Source organism: Callithrix jacchus, chromosome 19 (assembly GCF_049354715.1).
Source record: "Callithrix jacchus isolate 240 chromosome 19, calJac240_pri, whole genome shotgun sequence".
Lineage (NCBI taxonomy): Eukaryota > Metazoa > Chordata > Mammalia > Primates > Cebidae > Callithrix > Callithrix jacchus.
In genome coordinates, this window is record NC_133520.1 from 41328454 (window position 1) to 41346236 (window position 17783).

General features: G+C 41.3%; 1 protein-coding gene across 2 annotated transcripts; it reads left to right on the forward strand.

Annotated features, from left to right (window-relative positions):
- Window positions 1-240: 240 nt before the first annotated feature.
- On the forward strand, window positions 241-12394 carry HNRNPU (heterogeneous nuclear ribonucleoprotein U). 2 transcript variants are annotated; one of them, XM_002760849.6, is made up of 14 exons: window positions 241-1113; window positions 2008-2119; window positions 2207-2280; window positions 4263-4402; window positions 5359-5458; window positions 5878-5990; window positions 7612-7875; window positions 8191-8310; window positions 8939-9067; window positions 9191-9359; window positions 9649-9903; window positions 10202-10386; window positions 10748-10819; window positions 11285-12394. In XM_002760849.6, exons 1-14 carry the CDS (start codon window positions 423-425, stop codon window positions 11336-11338), a joined length of 2478 nt encoding a protein of 825 aa, XP_002760895.3. In that variant the 5' UTR covers window positions 241-422; the 3' UTR covers window positions 11339-12394. The 2 variants fall into 2 exon arrangements, with proteins under 2 accessions (XP_002760895.3, XP_002760896.1); XM_002760850.6 differs by having other exon boundaries at window positions 241-1056.
- The last annotated feature ends 5389 nt before the right edge of the window (window positions 12395-17783 follow it).

Here is a 17783-nt window from a genome sequence, read left to right on the forward strand (position 1 = left end):
GGAAGCGCACTGCACGGCCTACGCCGCGCTCTCGGGCGGGGTGCAGCGTGGGGGCGGGGAGATAAGTACGGTAATGGGCGGGGCCGAGCGCGGGCGCGCTCCGGCTTTCCCCCGGCGCAGCGCTCCCGTCAGCGCAAGGGGCGGGGCGGCTATATTACGTGCGCGGCACCGCCCCTGCGAGAGGACGTTGCGTGCTCGCTCGCGCCAGGCGAGTCTCCGCGTCTCCGTCGCGAACTCGGTGAAAGGAATTGGCGCCGTTCGACATCAGGCGGATCCGCTCTGCAGCACGAACCCATCTCCAGCCGCAGCCTAAGCCGCAGCCGCCGCCCGGGCCGAGGAGCAGCCGCAGCAGCCGCCACCAGTGGCCGAGTGAGCGGAGCCGAGTTTGAGGCAGCGCCTAGCGGTGAATCGGGGCCCTCACCATGAGTTCCTCGCCTGTTAATGTAAAAAAGCTGAAGGTGTCGGAGCTGAAAGAGGAGCTCAAGAAGCGACGCCTTTCTGACAAGGGCCTCAAGGCCGAGCTCATGGAGCGACTCCAGGCCGCGCTGGACGACGAGGAGGCCGGGGGCCGCCCCGCCATGGAGCCTGGGAACGGCAGCCTCGACCTGGGCGGGGATTCCGCCGGGCGCTCGGGAGCAGGCCTCGAGCAGGAGGCCGCGGCCGGCGGCGACGAAGAGGAGGAGGAGGAGGAGGAGGAGGAGGAGGGGATCTCCGCCCTGGACGGAGACCAGATGGAGCTAGGGGAGGAGAACGGGGCCGCGGGGGCGGCCGACGCGGGCCCGATGGAGGAGGAGGAGGCCGCCTCGGAAGACGAGAACGGCGACGATCAGGGTTTCCAGGAAGGGGAAGATGAGCTCGGGGACGAAGAGGAAGGCGCGGGCGACGAGAACGGGCACGGGGAGCAGCAGCCTCAACCGCCGGCGACGCAGCAGCAACAGCCCCAACAGCAGCGCGGGGCCGCCAAGGAGGCCGCGGGGAAGAGCAGCGGCCCCACCTCGCTGTTCGCGGTGACGGTGGCGCCGCCCGGGGCGAGGCAGGGCCAGCAGCAGGCGGGAGGTAAGAAGAAGGCGGAAGGCGGCGGAGGCGGCGGTCGCCCCGGGGCTCCGGCGGCGGGTGAGTGCTGCGTTGTACGTTGCGCGCGGCGGGAGGCCCGCGCGGGGTGGGGACCGTGCCCCAGGCCTGCCGGAGCCCCGCAGGGGGAGGGAGCCCCCGGGCGGGCGGGCGGGGGCCGCGGCGAGGCTGGCGGGTGGGGGAGGGGGCGCGGGGAATCCCAGATTAGCCGAGAGGCCTCGGGCTCGGGGGGGGGGGGGTGGTGCGCGCGTGTGACGGCGGTGGCAGCGCCTCCATTATGTGGCTCGAGAGCTGGGGGGAGCTGCAGCTGCCGCTGGAGGGGGAGGAGCCGCGGGCCGGCGGCGGGAGGGAGCTTCGTCGGCCCGCGGTGGCGCCGTCGCGCTGCGTGCGCGCGGTGCGGGCACATGTCTCGGGGGGAGGGGAGAGGCCCGAGGTCCCGGGGCGGGCGCGCTTTGGCGGCTTCTCGCCACTGTATTGTGCAAGGAGCACAGGGGCTCGGCGTGACGTCACTTCCGGCGGGAGGTGCCGGGCGGGGCGGCGGGCGGAAGATCTGTACAATGCGGCCGCGGGGAGCGCGGGCCTGCGGGGGAGGGGAGCGCCGAAGCGCCGGGCTGGACGCCCCCCCCCGCCCCCCTCCCCCCGTCTGCTCCGTGCGCCCTCTTCGGGATACACGTGGGCTCCTGGCTTGGTCCGTGCAGTTTCTCTCTGGCCTTCTCGAATCATCGAGGAGACTGGCAAAATTAGTAACGTCTTTAGACTGCGTCACTAGCGCCAATCTAATTCCTGTCTGATTGTTCTTTGAAGGCACATTTGAGTCCTCGGTTAAAAGCTCATTTAAAAAGCCGGGTAAATCGAGCTGCTTTGTGCCTCGGCCTCGGAAAAGGGTGTTGTGTTGTTTAGCGGCTTGACCTCTTATGGGGGTGTTGTGTGTTTTAGGGGATGGCAAAACAGAACAGAAAGGCGGAGATAAAAAGAGAGGTGTTAAGAGACCACGAGAAGATCACGGCCGCGGATATTTTGAGTACATTGAAGAGAACAAGTATAGCAGGTACAGGATGCTCCCCTAGTTTTACTCGTCAGCACTTACTGGTTTGTTGATCAGAAAGCTGTATCAGGAGACACTTCTATCTTTCAGAGCCAAATCTCCTCAGCCACCTGTTGAAGAAGAAGATGAACACTTCGATGACACAGTGGTTTGTCTTGATACTTGTAAGTGAAGCTGTTTCTCCCCAATTATGAAATGCAGTGGTGGTTTTTCGTTTTTTTGTTTTTGGTTCCAAAATGTTAGAAAATTTAATGCAGTCTATGTTGAGCTTAAGTGCTGAAAACTTCGGTGAGGTTTTGAAAGCAGGAAGGTAATGGTTTCTATTCGGAAGCACGCAGTGTAATATTTAGCACAGCATCAGTTGTATTAAATGGAATGTTACAGGCTCTAGCAGTTTCATATTTTTATGACTTGAAAGTTCTCATTCTTAGGAAATGTAAAATTAATGCCAGTTTTTGACTATCTGACGGAAACTTGTAAAACTACCTATAGTTCAGACTTACAGGCTCCTACAATAAAGTAATTAATTTTTTTGTGGAATTCTATTAAGTGAGCTATTTGGGCTAGTTATATATTAACTAATGACTTTTCCCATTAGCACACGAATATATTCCCTATTCTAAAAGATTGTAATATTATTTTCAATAACTGCTCTTTGTTCTCAATTCCAGTTCAGTAGCTGCTGCTTTAAACATAAGTTGATTTCTTCCAAAGACCTGAGGCAGCAGCAGTGGGCTATCACTGGGCCACTAGCTTTCTTCAGCAGCGAAATGGTATCAATGACAGTGCAGCACTGTAAATACTGCTACTTTACCCAGTTGGGTTGCAATTAGTATGAGGAAGTATTGCAAACCTCTAAGTGGGCTTTGTTGTTGCTATAAAAACTGTAGTTGGTTTAGTGATCAGAATGCACAACTCTGATAAGTAGACCAGACCAAAGGATAGAAATAACTGTTTGAAAAGTATCAGCTATGGTGTCAGCCTGCTCTGTTAGATAAAAGGCATTGAAGCTTAGCTTCTCATGTTTTCTCATACAAATTGGTTTTATTCAGATTTGTAAGCGTGGAAATGTAAAACTTTCTTACTGGAATATCCTTTATAGAGGGTTGAGATAGTCATCTGAGCGTTTTTAAAAGAAAAAAACAGGTGAAAAAGAAGTTAATTGATTTGAAAGTTTTATGTCAAATTTTCAGTTGCATAAATAAAAAGTTGCTAGGAATTGGCAAGGTAGTGAAGTGGTGACTCACAGGTAATGCTGTTAGTTTTTTAGCAAATAGGCTAGGAGTATATCAGTAAGTGCAATGTTGAATTCAAACATAATTTGTTGAATTAAATTCTGTTGATTGAGGCAATTCTAATTTAAGAAAAATTCCAAACTGTAGATCTGGTAAAGAGCAGAGCAGGTATGTCTCATCAGTAAAAAGAAAATCGAATTCCAGCTTGACTTTAGCTGTTCAAGTGAGAAGTCTAAGAAGGTGCATGCTAATGAGCTATGACCCATAGGTAGCTAGATTAAAGACACTTTGGATTTGGATAATCTGGGAAGCAGTTAATCTCTAATTGTTGGATAGGCAGTCCTGGGTAAAGAGGTCCTAAAATGCTGTATTATTAACAGCATTAGACGGCCAGGTTTGTACTTCATAGATTAGGCTGTCTTCACAACTTTTAGAAAAAGAATTTGGGAGCTAGAGCCCTGGTGCAGGATCAGCAGCAGCTCATACTCCTATTTTAAAATAATTTGGTCGTGGCCTCCCTTCAGTTTTAATGTGGCACTGGTAAATCTACCTGGTTCTGGCATGCTTCACTTTGATTTCCTGCTGTCCTCTACTGCTTGCCTCTAAATCAAGGTAAAGAGCAGAGCAGGTATGTATTAATGTCACATTGTCTTGATTATTTTAAATACTTTAAAAATATACATATTAAACCTTGGTGTTAGTTTCATAGGCGGTTTATTTTTCAGTACATAATTTAACAGGAGTGACTTGGTGGGAGTGGGGCTTCAAACTGAAAATTGGAACAACAGCATGATGTGGAAAAAAACTGCAGCATTAAGTAAATGCAGAAATCAAATAACCAAGTTATGTCTACATAGCAGATATATTTACATTGGATGTCAGGAGTAATACAGTATTTGATATAATTACAGATAATTGTGATCTACATTTTAAAATATCACGAGATCGTCTCAGTGCCTCTTCCCTTACAATGGAGAGTTTCGCCTTTCTTTGGGCTGGAGGAAGAGCATCTTATGGTGTGTCAAAAGGCAAAGTGTGTTTTGAGATGAAGGTAAATGCAATTTTATAATTTGTTTAAGACAAAGTCTCACTCTGTCACCTAGGCTGGAGTGTTGTGGTGCGACCTCAGCTCACTGCAGCCTCTGCCTCCTGGGTTAAAGTGATTCTCCTTGCCTCAGCCTCCTGAGCAGCTGGGACCATAACAGGCATGCGATACCACACCTGGCTAATTCTTGTAGTTTTAGTAGAGACGTGGTTTTACCTGTTGGCCAGGCTGGTCTCGAACTCCTGACCTTGGGTGATCCACCCGCCTTGTCTTCCCGAAGTGTTGGAATTACTGGCATGAGCCATAGCACCTGGATCTTTTTTTTTTAAATAATGACAGGGTCTTACAATGTTGCCCAGGCTGGTGTTGAACTCCGAAGCTCAAGTGATCTGCATGCCTGAACCTCCCAGAGTGCAGGAATTACAAGTGTGAGCCATGACAGGTGGCCAGTTCTGTGAGGGTTTTTTTTCCCCCATTTGCTTCACACTGCTAGGTATCAAAGTTACTTATTTTTTTGAAGTGTCCTATAAATTAAGAGGAGCTTGGAACCTTCATTTTGTGACAGTTAATCAAGTTTGTTTTAATATCACAACTTGTCATGTAGAGCCAGGCTATTTTTTATTTATGGTACTTCTTTTTATCAAGTATTTGAAAGAGCCACCAAAGTTAAAAATAAAATTTGGTTAGATTACTGGTTTTGTTGGTAAGAAAAACACACTAAATATAAGTGGTTTTAAGTTGAAAACTGACATGTACTTTTAAATGTGAGTATTACTTCAATTTCAAATTACAAGCACATCAGTTTAAAGTTCTTACAAATATTGAGGGTGGACTAGAGTTGTGCCTTCTCTTTGTATTTATAGCTAGGGAAAGGATTAGCCCATGGCCCAGTGAAGTAAGTCAGAGTTAAGGGGTTATCTCCTTGGTTTATAGTTTTAATTATTTAATGATTTGACTTTCAGGTTACAGAGAAGATTCCAGTAAGGCATTTATATACAAAAGATATTGACATACATGAAGTTCGTATTGGCTGGTCACTAACTACAAGTGGAATGTTACTTGGTAAAGTTACTCTTTGACTGCTGTGGGCTCACGAATGTTTCAGAGCATCTGATTTCAGTATTTTTTAACTTAGAGGGCATTCTAAGCCTTTTGTCTGTTTTTATTTATTCTGTTCTCCAGATGAGTAATATTAGCATATACTAGGCACAGGCTAAATTTTAGTTTTTGTTCCTTTATTGGAAGTTATTGACCAATGGTTGAAATAGAATTTTACTCATGACATGCAAATTGTCAACTAATTTGGTTTCTGCATGTATTTCCTAACTTTCATCAATTTTAGTACAGAGGTAGGAAGTCATTGTCAGTGACAGATGATCAGGTTATACGCTCATTTCTCTCGAAGCTTATATTTTTAGTCAAATAGATGGTCTTTGGGCTATTTTAAAAATCGACTTCATGAAGGTTAATTATTTTCTTAGGTGAAGAAGAATTTTCTTACGGATATTCTCTAAAAGGAATAAAAACATGCAACTGTGAGACTGAAGATTATGGAGAAAAGTTTGATGAAAATGATGTGATTACATGTTTTGCTGTAAGTTATAGCTAAGTTTCTATGTATAAATGGCAAGCTAGTAGCTAGGTCTAGGAACTTTTAAGAAGCTTTACTGAGGTCAGTCTTCAGTATGAGCAACATAAATAACCAGTTCTGAGTTAGTTTTAAAGACTTTGTTCAGCAGTTGAATTGGGAAAATATAGGGCATTTTTTGAGGAACTCACTAACTCATTCTGACTGAAAACAATAGACATGAAATTGACCTAGAAAATTTAGTCTAGCTTGTAGGTCAGCATTGTTTCTGATTCTGGAGACTTGATTGTTTATAACCATGAGATTTTTTTTTTCTTGAGATGGGGGTCTTACTGTGTCACCCAGGCTTGAATGCAGTAGGGTGATCTCAGCTCACTGGAACCTCCTCCTCTCAGGTTCTAGTGATTCTCCTTCCTCTGCTTCCTGAATAGCAGGCATATGTCACCAGGGTCAGCTAATTTTTGTATTTTTAGTACAGATGGGGATTTCACTATGTTGGTCAGACTGATCTCAAACTCTTGACTTAATGACTCACCTGCCTTGGCCTCCCAAAGTGTTGGGATTACAGGCGTGAGCCACCACCCATGGTGAGATGGGGTTTCATCATGTTGGCCAGGCCTCCCCGAAGTGCTGGGATGAGCCACCACACCAGGCCTTAACTGTTAGATTTCTTTTTTCCCTTTTTTAAAAAAAAAAAAAAACAAAAAAAAAAAAACGGGGTTTCACCATGTTGGTCAGGCTGGTCTTGAACTCCCAACCTCTCAGGTGATCTGCCTGCCTTGGCCTCCAAAGTACCTGGACTATAGGTGTGAGCCACCATGCCTGGCCAACTGTCAGATTTCTTAACTGTTTAGCCCTTAGAGGCCTCCTAATAGGTCTTTTTTTTTTTTTTTTTCTTTCCTGTTTGCCTGTCCTTGAATTAACTAATAGTTCTTTAACCTGTAACTTCCACAGGATAAACTTTTCTCCTCATTTAGTTTTTTTTTTTTTTTTTTTTTTGAGACGGAGTTTCGCTCTTGTTACCCAGGCTGGAGTGCAATGGCGCAATCTCGGCTCACCGCAACCTCCACCTCCTGGGGTCAGGCAATTCTCCTGCCTCAGCCTCCCAAGTAGCTGGGATTACAGGCGCGTGCCACAACGCCCAGCTAATTTTTTGTATTTTTAGTAGAGACGGGGTTTCACCATGTTGACCAGGATGGTCTCTATCTCTTGACCTCGTGATCCACCCGCCTCGGCCTCCCAAAGTGCTGGGATTACAGGCTTGGGCCACCGTTCCCGGCGGAGTTTCGCTCGTTACCCAGGCTGGAGTGCAATGGTGCGATCTCGGCTCACCGCAACCTCCGCCTCCTGGGTTCAGGCAATTCTCCTGCCTCAGCCTCCTGAGTAGCTGGGATTACAGGCACGCGCCCCCACACCCAGCTAATTTTTTGTATTTTTAGTAGAGACAGGGTTTCAGCATGTTGATCAGGATGGTCTCAATCTCGTGATCCACCCACCTCGGCCTCCCAAAGTGCTGGGATTACAGGTGTGAGCCACTGCGCCCGGCCTGCTGCTCATTTAATTCTGGAGTTCTTTGAAAGTTTATAGGAAGCAGATTTTAGTTGTTGAAATTTTTTCTGTTTAACAGAACTTTGAAAGTGACGATGTAGAACTCTCCTATGCTAAGAATGGACAGGATCTTGGCATTGCCTTCAAAATCAGTAAGGAAGTTCTTGCTGGACGGCCACTCTTTCCGCATGTTCTTTGCCACAACTGTGCAGTTGAATTTAATTTTGGTCAGAAGGAAAAGCCATATTTTCCAATACCGGAAGAGTATACTTTTATCCAGAATGTCCCCTTAGAGGATCGAGTTAGAGGACCAAAGGGGCCTGAAGAGAAGAAAGATTGTGAAGTAAGTGATTTTTTTTAACGGTGGCATTTGAATATTGCTTGCTTGGCGCAAATGACATTGAGAAGAGCTAGATGATTTGTTTCGTTTACTTTTTGCTATACATACTGCTTTCAATTGGATTTTTCTCTTAAGTTAGCTGTGTTTCCCCATTGTGTTAACTGTTAATCTTTTTATAAACACACATTTTTTTGTCCTTTATTGTAAGGACTATGAAAACCTAAATACTTAAATTGGCTTTAAAAGACAGTATTTTAAAGATTATTAGGTGATGTCGAATGACTAGACAGTGAAATGATACTTCTTTCTTCTCACTAGGTTGTGATGATGATTGGCTTGCCAGGAGCTGGAAAAACTACCTGGGTTACCAAGCATGCAGCAGAAAATCCAGGGAAATACAACATTCTTGGAACAAATACTATTATGGATAAAATGATGGTAAGTAAAATGTTGAGGGCTTTATCTCAAGTGTTTATAAAATAGACCAGGAAAGGCTGGATTGTGCAGGCTCAAACACCTGTAATGCCAGCACTTGGGAAGTCAAGGTGGGTGGATCGATCACTTGAGGCCAAGTGTTAGGGACCTACCTGGCCAACATGGTGAAACCCCGTCTCTACTAGAAATATACACATTAGCTGGGCATAGTGGTGGGCACCTGTAATCCCAGCTGAGGGAGGCAGGGGCAGGGAGAACCACTTGAACCAGGGAGGTGGAGGTTGCAGTGAGGCGAGAGTGCGTCTCAGGAAAAAAAAAAACCAGGAGGTATTCTAGGTAAACCTTTTGCCTGTTGTCTTTATCCATTTTGTTATATTAGAAATAGGAGGTAAGGCAAAATTAAGTTGGTTCCTTGGCTAGGCTTGTCTTGTCTTTTATTTTTTCCATAGTTTTTTTGAGCTCTTAACATCTAGCAGCTAAAAATAATTGAGTAGGGTCTTGTTACATAGTTAAATGACCTTGTTTTTGTATTAGTAATGGACAAAGGTATACTTAAAATTATAAAATGTTGCCTACTTTCCATATAGATAAGAGTTGAATTTTAAAATTTTTAACTTTTGAATATATATAGGTGGCAGGTTTTAAGAAGCAAATGGCAGATACTGGAAAACTGAACACACTGTTGCAGAGAGCCCCACAGTGTCTTGGGAAATTTATTGAGATTGCTGCCCGTAAGAAGCGAAATTTTATTCTGGATCAGGTATGCTGTAGCTTTGAAATGGAAAAATATTAACTGGTAACTGAGATAGATTGGTGTAGAATTAATAGCGTTTATAGTTATAAACACAATTTCTTTTTTTTTTTTTTTTTTTTTTTTTTAAAGACAAATGTGTCTGCTGCTGCCCAGAGGAGAAAAATGTGCCTGTTTGCAGGCTTCCAGCGAAAAGCTGTTGTAGTTTGCCCAAAAGATGAAGACTATAAGCAGAGAACACAGAAGAAAGCAGAAGTAGAGGGGAAAGACCTACCAGAACATGCAGTCCTCAAAATGAAAGGCATGAAATTGAATTCTGTGACTGTGTTAAATCTTTTTTAAAACTTTTTCCCCATGCTTATTCTGCTTATGTAACTATTAAATCTCTATGGTTTACGTATCTGAAAAATTAACGTTTTTGCCAGCAATACTGTTTCAAGAGTTACAATTGCACTCGTTAAATATGCCTGTATGTTTGGTCTATTTCTGTTGAGGAAAATAAAGTTACTAAGCCTCAAGAATCGTTAGCTTTAGGGTTGCGGGATTTGTGGTGGGTCTCTAAGTTAATAATACGACTTTGTTTACTGCAGGAAACTTTACCCTCCCAGAGGTAGCCGAATGCTTTGATGAAATAACCTATGTTGAACTTCAGAAAGAAGAAGCCCAAAAGCTTTTGGAGCAATATAAGGAAGAAAGCAAAAAGGCTCTTCCACCAGAAAAGAAACAGAACACTGGCTCAAAGAAGAGCAATAAAAATAAGAGTGGCAAGAACCAGTTTAACAGGGGTGGTGGCCATAGAGGACGTGGAGGATTCAATATGCGTGGCGGAAATTTCAGAGGAGGAGGCGAGTTAATTTCTAGTGTTCTATATTCCATCCAGGATCGAAACAAGTGATACTTTTATAGTTCGGTTGATTTGAAGTAGCCTCTAAAGAAAAATTGAAAAAAAAAATTCGGATGTAGTTTGGATGTAGCTGTAGTTTCTTCCTCATTAATGCTGTGCTGTCACAGGAACTAGTTTAAGGTATCGATGTGATTTGATGATTATTTTTTGAGAAAAAGTAACAGTCTAGAGGAATCCCAAGTCTTGTATAAGTAGGTAGTATACAATGCAATTAAATCAAAACATCTCTCGTTTTTTAGCCCCTGGGAATCGTGGTGGATATAATAGGAGGGGCAACATGCCACAGAGAGGTGGTGGTGGCGGTGGAAGCGGTGGAATCGGCTATCCATACCCTCGTGCTCCTGTGTTTCCTGGCCGTGGTAGTTATTCAAACAGAGGGAACTACAACAGAGGTGGAATGCCCAACAGAGGGAACTACAACCAGGTAATGCAGTATCCCTGGAAACATGATATCTGTATAGCTTAGCCTGGAAAGTTGTGAGCTTTATGTTGGGGTAACAGGAATCCATAAGGAACATGAAAGATAGGCATTGACATAAGGAAAATTGAACTAGTAGAGGTGAAATGAGTCAATTTTGAGTGTTTTCAGGTATGCTAATTAATAAGTCAGATGCATTTCTCATAATGAATAAAAAACATTAAGAAATCAGTAGAGGGTATCCCAATGTGTGTATTCCCCCTGAGATTAGGGGCTAGTAATCTATTTTTGCTCCTCTCTGACCCACACAAATCAATCTAACAAGCAGATGGGCTCAGAGCTCTTAAAAAATATTTCCTTTTTGTAGAACTTCAGAGGACGAGGAAACAATCGTGGCTACAAAAATCAATCTCAGGGCTACAACCAGTGGCAGCAGGGTGTAAGTAATTTCTTATGTGCTTATGTACATTAATTGTATTTTGGGTTCCTAAAGATGTGTCAGTCTTGAAAAAGATCTTGTCCAGGGATTGAAAAGTTTGTAAGTGTTAATAGGGTAAAGTGTGAATCGTGTTGTAGAAAGTAGCCAAAATCTATCTTTTGAAGGCAAAATAGGTTGAAGATTGCTATGAGTTAAATTTTTTAATAAAGTAATATTATTTAATGTATATGGTTCTTTTCACTGTAGCTTTAATTGTGTAAACAAAGTCATGTGTTTCTTTTTGTAATGTGTATTGATAATTACGGGATATTAAAACTAACTAAATCTGGTTTGGTAGAAATCAGGTATGACAGGTATAAATTTGTTTCCAGCAAATTACTCTGAATTAGATTCATTGTCATTTCCTAAAACAGTTTGAGTGGCTTATTGATGTTTTTTCTTTAAAAACAAAATTTTCTCTTACAGCAATTCTGGGGTCAGAAGCCATGGAGTCAGCATTATCACCAAGGATATTATTGAATACCCAAATAAAACGAACTGATACATATTTCTCCAAAACCTTCACAAGAAGTCGACTGTTTTCTTTAGTAGGCTAACTTTTTAAACATTCCACAAGAGGAAGTGCCTGCGGGTTCCTTTTTTAGAAGCTTTGTGGGTTGATTTTTTTTCTTTTCTTTTTTGTACATTTTTAATTGCAGTTTAAAAGTGAATCGTAAGAGAACCTCAGCATTGTGCACGATAAGAGAATGTGTCAGTATTTCAGGGTTCTACATTTTATCTGTAAAATGTGACTTTTTTTTTTTTTTTTAATCACAACAGAAGTAAAATGTTGCTTTGTACCTGGTGTCTTTTATTAAGAATTTACTCCCCTCATTTCTCACAGAGAGTAACAGTCGGGAGTCATTGTCACAATATAATAGAAATGTTAGCAACCAGATTCATGTAAGGACTAAGAAGTCCTCATGAATGGCATAAGACTCTGTACTGCTCATATTACACTCCATCCTCTCTGTAGTTTGCTGGGTAGTGGAGGGGGTAAGCGAAGTAGTTTCTGACAATAACTGGGAAGACTTTTAAAAAATAACCTTGGAATTGGTGTAATTGCGATTGCAAATTAAAACTTGGAATGAAGAGAAGATGGAGTGTATGTAGAAGGGCTGTTAAAAATGTAAAACTCGGTTGCATTATTTGTGGAGGCTCAAACTTGTGAAGGTTAAATACCATAATTTTTCCATTTGTTCTGCATTTTGATTCTGAAAAGAAAGCTGGCTTTGCCCATTTCTTATTAAAAAAACTTGTTGTAAATCCAGTTGTCTAATGGGATCTATATGAAGTTAGCCATGTCTGTATGCCCTTCTCCCACAAAATACTGTATAACTAGTGTGCTTGTAGTAGTTAACTCCACCATCTTTGTAAGCTAATGAAATTGTGAGTCACCCATTTATATCTTAATTTTTAATCATGTCAGTTCTTGAATGGGTATCTCCTTAGCCTGCTGATTTCTTTTTCTTTCTAAAGAAAGTGGGTGGAGAAATTAATTTAGACGTTTGTTTGCAATAAAAAGAATTCATTTTACTCTTGTTTTGGGATTCTCGCCATCAAGGTTTAAAATCCCTTTATAAACTCCCAAGAGGAGAAATTTTAAGTGTGTGCTTTCTGGACAGCTTATTCTATACTCTGCATAGAACATTTAGGTTTTAAAAACTTAAATGTATACTGACAATTGATATATAATTATGAAGTAAAGTTGAATTCTTCCCTTCCCCTCCCCCCCAGACAACTTTTAACATATTTAATGAGGGGAAAAGGTACTGGCTGGGAGAAGTTAACACTTGTTTATCGTCATTACAGAATGCTAATGCTGTCCTCAACTGAGTATTTTATATACATATATATGATACATGAAACTCTGGGAACAGATGCTTTTAGAAGCCATCATGCAAGCCAGTCATTGGTGTCACTGCTACACAACACTGCTAACTTGACTGTAGCTATGTAATAACATTAGATCCCCTAATTGTAATTATATTGGGTTTGCACAGAACACTTTAATCTTCCCCTCACTAATGTGAAGTGAGGAATCAGGAGTCAAACTGTAGAACTAAAATTTGACTTCAGTCTAAGTGTTTCCTTGGTGTTTTGAGGTTGCTTTTGGTAAGTTTAGGTTTGCTCTATTTCTGATTGGTTAGAATTTGGTTTTAGCCCTTTAAAATCAGATTTTTAATATGAATTCATACTCCTAAGGAATTTTCTTACTATAAGCTGGAGTTTTAGGTGATGGTATAGGTTCAGTTGAGGAATTTTTGGAACAAAGGCTAATCCTCAATTAACATAGGATATTTAACAGTCGAAGAGAGTGTCATGGGTTTTTAACTTTTTTAGTAAGTAATGCTAAGAACCACTGGCCTGAGCTACTCTTCATTATTAGGATTCCATAGGCTAACTTAGATAGAGGAACAGTTTCAGGGTTTGAATGCTTGTCAATGTTGAGGTGTCCTAAAGTTTTCATTTGTGCCTTTAAAAAGTCTTAGATGCCGGATGTGGTGGCTCATGCCTGTAATCCTAGCACTTTGGGAGGCTGAGGTGGGTGGATCACCTGAGGTCAGGAGTTCAAGACCAGCCTGGCCATCATAGTGAAACCCCATCTATTTTTTTAAAAAAAGTCATAGATATACCTTCTAGTTTAAAATTGCTTTTTAAGGAATTTATTTTATAATTGCAATGGGAAAGTAGTGGTCAAGTAACGCTAGGTAGACTATCATGTCTGTAGCCCAGAGAATTTGGGAAAGAGAGATAGAATAGATAAAAATGGTGCCCAGAAAAATGTTAGAACCGCAAGTAGTCTCTCAAGACTAGAATTAATAGATTGTCTATACTTGTATGGAAAAAATAATGTTATAAACTGTTTAAGAATTCGGAGAAGGGAATGTACCAAATAGCAAGCAACAGGGAGAAAATTAGGTAATTTAAGAAATAAGATGTGAATGGGAAACCCGATTTATTGCTCACCCTTCCCCTGCCTCCCTGGTGGCAAGCAAAAATCCGAACAACCGGAAACAACAGATGTAGTTCTGGCCAAATCCTGACTACCCAGAGGAAACTTAATTGTAAGATTGCTGTTGATTTGAGGGGTGCTTTCCCTGAGAGGTTGTTTTCAAATAGGATAACATGCTGAGTGAAAACAAGTCTTGGATTGGTCAGCTACAGTAGTACAGAAACAGCATAGAATTTGAGAAACAACTAACACTTAAGACTGCTATAGAAATGATGTAAATAAAATTAGGTGGAAAGAGCTTTTCCCTCATAGAGCTTTTGAAGGGCTCTGGTTCTGACCAGCTTATGGCCTTGAGCAAGATGAAATCATGAAATTGAGTCAAATCAATTTGACATTGAAATGGCAAAAGGAAACTATAAACATATAAAAACAAACTCATTTGCCTAAGAGAGCTCCTGTCTAAAGGCTGAACCTAGATGTTCTGAGCACTAGTGACAAGGTATTAACACTTAAAAGGAACTTTCTTTATATTTTAGGAAACATAACTATAATCCGTATTTTAAGGGATTTTCACCTTGGGATTTTATATTCATCAACAGTATATTCTGTATTTAAAATTGGTCTCCTTTGTGGGAATTTACGACATGTTTTTTGATAAACTTACTCATAAATTAACTTTTTATTGTAGGACCATGTGAATAATGGGTTCCATTGCACAAATAAAAATGATAATATTTTAATAGCTTCTTGGGTAGTGGTGTAGACATCTTGGATAAAGATAATTGTAGATCTTGCATATTTGATTTAAAACTAGAATAAACAGAGGGATAAACATCACTTAGAGCCTAAGTGGTAGTGTCTAGCATTGGATACAATAAATGGATGTTTTCCAAAGTGTTTCCATAGTTCTCCTCCTATATGTAAATATAAAATGTCTTGATTTCAAAAGTGGATGGAACTTGGCTGGGCGTGGTGGCTCACCCCTGTAATCCTAGCACTTTAGGAGGCCAAGGCAGGAGGATCACTTGAGCTCAGGAGTTTGAGACCATTTGGGCAACATAGTGAGACGTTGTCTCTTAAAAAAAAAGTGGATGGAATTCGTAGCAGAGAATTTTCTCAGTCTACTTCAGAATACTCATTTGAGATACTTCCCTGGAAAGACGAACACAATACTGCATTTGAAGCCATTTCTTCCCACCTAACATTCTTAAAGTGATTGGCGTCTAAACTTTCATTCTTTCGTGATCCTAGAGCTCTGAGAGTGAAGTGTTCAGAGTTTGTGAATAACTGGGTTTAAGTTTTAACATTTTAGTGATAGTTAATAAAAGCAAACATGTTGAGGCCTGACAGCGGGGTTGCAATACCTATGCATTGGGACTCATACCGGCCTAAATGGTGAGGGACTGAACGATGAGTGCTTTGAGCGAGGATTGCTTAACTACCTGAGATCTTTGAAACCGTAATTTGAATTACTAATTATGTAAGCCACAAGGCCCTTCGAATTGTTAATTACCTGAATTTACCCTAAAATTTAATTAAGTTAATGCTGCAGTGCCTTTACTACCTACAGCTTTTTTTTTTTTTTTTTTTTTTTTTTTTTTTGCCCACAGCTACTCAAGTTAAAATTTTAAAGCATGAAGGTGATAGATCCAGCTAGTATTAGTGCTTGAGTTGGTAGTTACATCGGCTGCTCTTGAATCATCCTATTTTCTTTGCCTTTGCCTAGTTACTAGTACTACGGGTACATATTTGTAAAACAAGCATTAAAAGTATTTTGTCCAGGTAACTCATGTTGGAGTGACCTTTGTTACTAAACTTAATTAGAATAAGCCCTTGAGAATTTGGAAGTGAGCTGTAATACTGATGTAGTATATATCCCTTGAGTGTGTTGGGATTAGATTAAAAACCCAGGGGTCCCTGAGAATCTCAATTATGTTTTTGAAATTGAACAACAGAAACAATTCATCTTAATACTTTGTTTTCATTATGTTTCGCATAATATCTGTGCTGGTTTATTTGGGGTCACACTTAGGTCAATCTCAAGTCACGCAGAAATAGCCTCAGAGAAGAGATGAGGTCGGAAATGGATGATGCATTTACGTTATTGAGTAGGACTATACTTTCACATCCTAAATCATTGACTTAAAAATGTAAATGATGGAAATAATTTCCACTAGTTACCCCAGGTGTCTAAAGCCTATATAGTAGAATTGGGTGTTGATTGTAAGCCTGGTGTTGGGAGGGAAACATGTTGAAGATGGGCCAGGACATCAGTAATCACTACTAGGTTAGGCAAGTCATTAAGACAGGCAACATAACCATGTTGTCAATTTATAGTTCTATAATTGTTGAATAGGAATACTTTTTCATGCTAGGATTCATATACTTGAGTCTTGACAAGAGCAGGGGTTGTGCTTTTAAAGCTGAATTCTGGGCATAAGAAGCTATATACTGTAGTTGAAAGTGTGAAGAAGGTGGCAGTGTAGGTTAGTCTCCAGAGAAATGTCTTCTAATAAAGATTCAGGGTCTCTGCATCATTACGATTACCCTACTGTGCCAATGACAGTCTACATTATTGAAAGATAAAGCAGAGATTACAGGGTGGAGAGTTCACATCTGACAGAAGTGCTGCACTATTGTGGCATGTTCTTTCTTGGTTATAACAGTTCCATTTTGAACATTAGAGGAAGTAATTGAGTTTTGTCTAAAAAAAAATATGTTGCAAACACTTAAAAGCATTTCCACAAGTTGGTGTCAGCCAATAAATAAATTTTTTTTAAACACCAAGAATAGACGTGGCTCGCATGGACTCCAGTTTATAAGTGTGACATTAACGCTGTAAGAGTTAAAGCACAGAGATGAAATAAAATCCTACCTAAAGAGCTACTGGGGCTTATTGAAATGGGAACTAACAAATCCTTTGAGGCAACTTGTATTTTCTATCTCAGTTGTTGGTAAGGAAGATTGAGAGAGTCATGGTCAAATAAAAGAATAAAATATTCCAATATAACTTTTTTTTTCTTGAAAAGTAAAGCAAACGTGCTGATTTACATTTCATCTCCTTTTCCTTAGTCTGTCCATGTGAATGTGCTGTGTGGAAGAGTTAAAGGGCCCAACTAAATGTTCCAGTCGTTCCAATAGGTATTCCAAATTAATTGCTGCTTGTACATTTAATGGTTATGTTAGGCTTCCAGAATCATTTTAAATAGGACCCTGTTCTTTAAGATGGGGGAAAAGAGTAATTGGTAACCAGATAGAGTCTCTGTAACAGAAAAAAAGGTGTTTTATCCTGCATATCTGAGGTATAGTGTGCATTTTGTGTGTTCTTAGAAATTGGCAGTCTTCTTGATTAGGTTAGGTGTATACAGGTGTACCTGCAAAATACACCTGAGTCCTATCATATTAGATTATACTTCTGATTTTATCTGTTTTAACTTTTGGCAATACTTTGATACCCACCCTACTTGGAAAGTGTAAGTACTTCCTTACAACGTTCTGCTGTAAAATGGTGCCTAGGAGACCTTTCTGTCCCTGGTTGTGCAAAACCTTTTTCATTTCTACTAAATTCACAAATACTGTAAATGGTTTTACTAGCTTATGAAAATTTGGAAAATAGATTGACATCCTTTTCGAGAATGAAGTGATAAGTTTGTATATTGAAGTATATAAAAACCAACTAGGAAGTAAATTCAAGACTGAAGGAATGTGAGGGCTTCTGTGAGCTTTGGTTGTGTCAGTCCAGAACATGTGATTTTCCATTGCCCTGAAAAAGACTTTCATTTATTTATTTTCTGCACTATGCACTCCAGGATGTCCTTAGGTGAAATGAGAGGGCTTGGGCCGATTCCTCATGTAGCTGTCAGAGTTGGCTTAATGAAATATGGATCTACTCACAAAAAGCAATTTATTGGTTTCTGAAGAGTAGGCAACTTGTGGTTTCATAACCATTTCTGTTCATTTGAGAAAAAT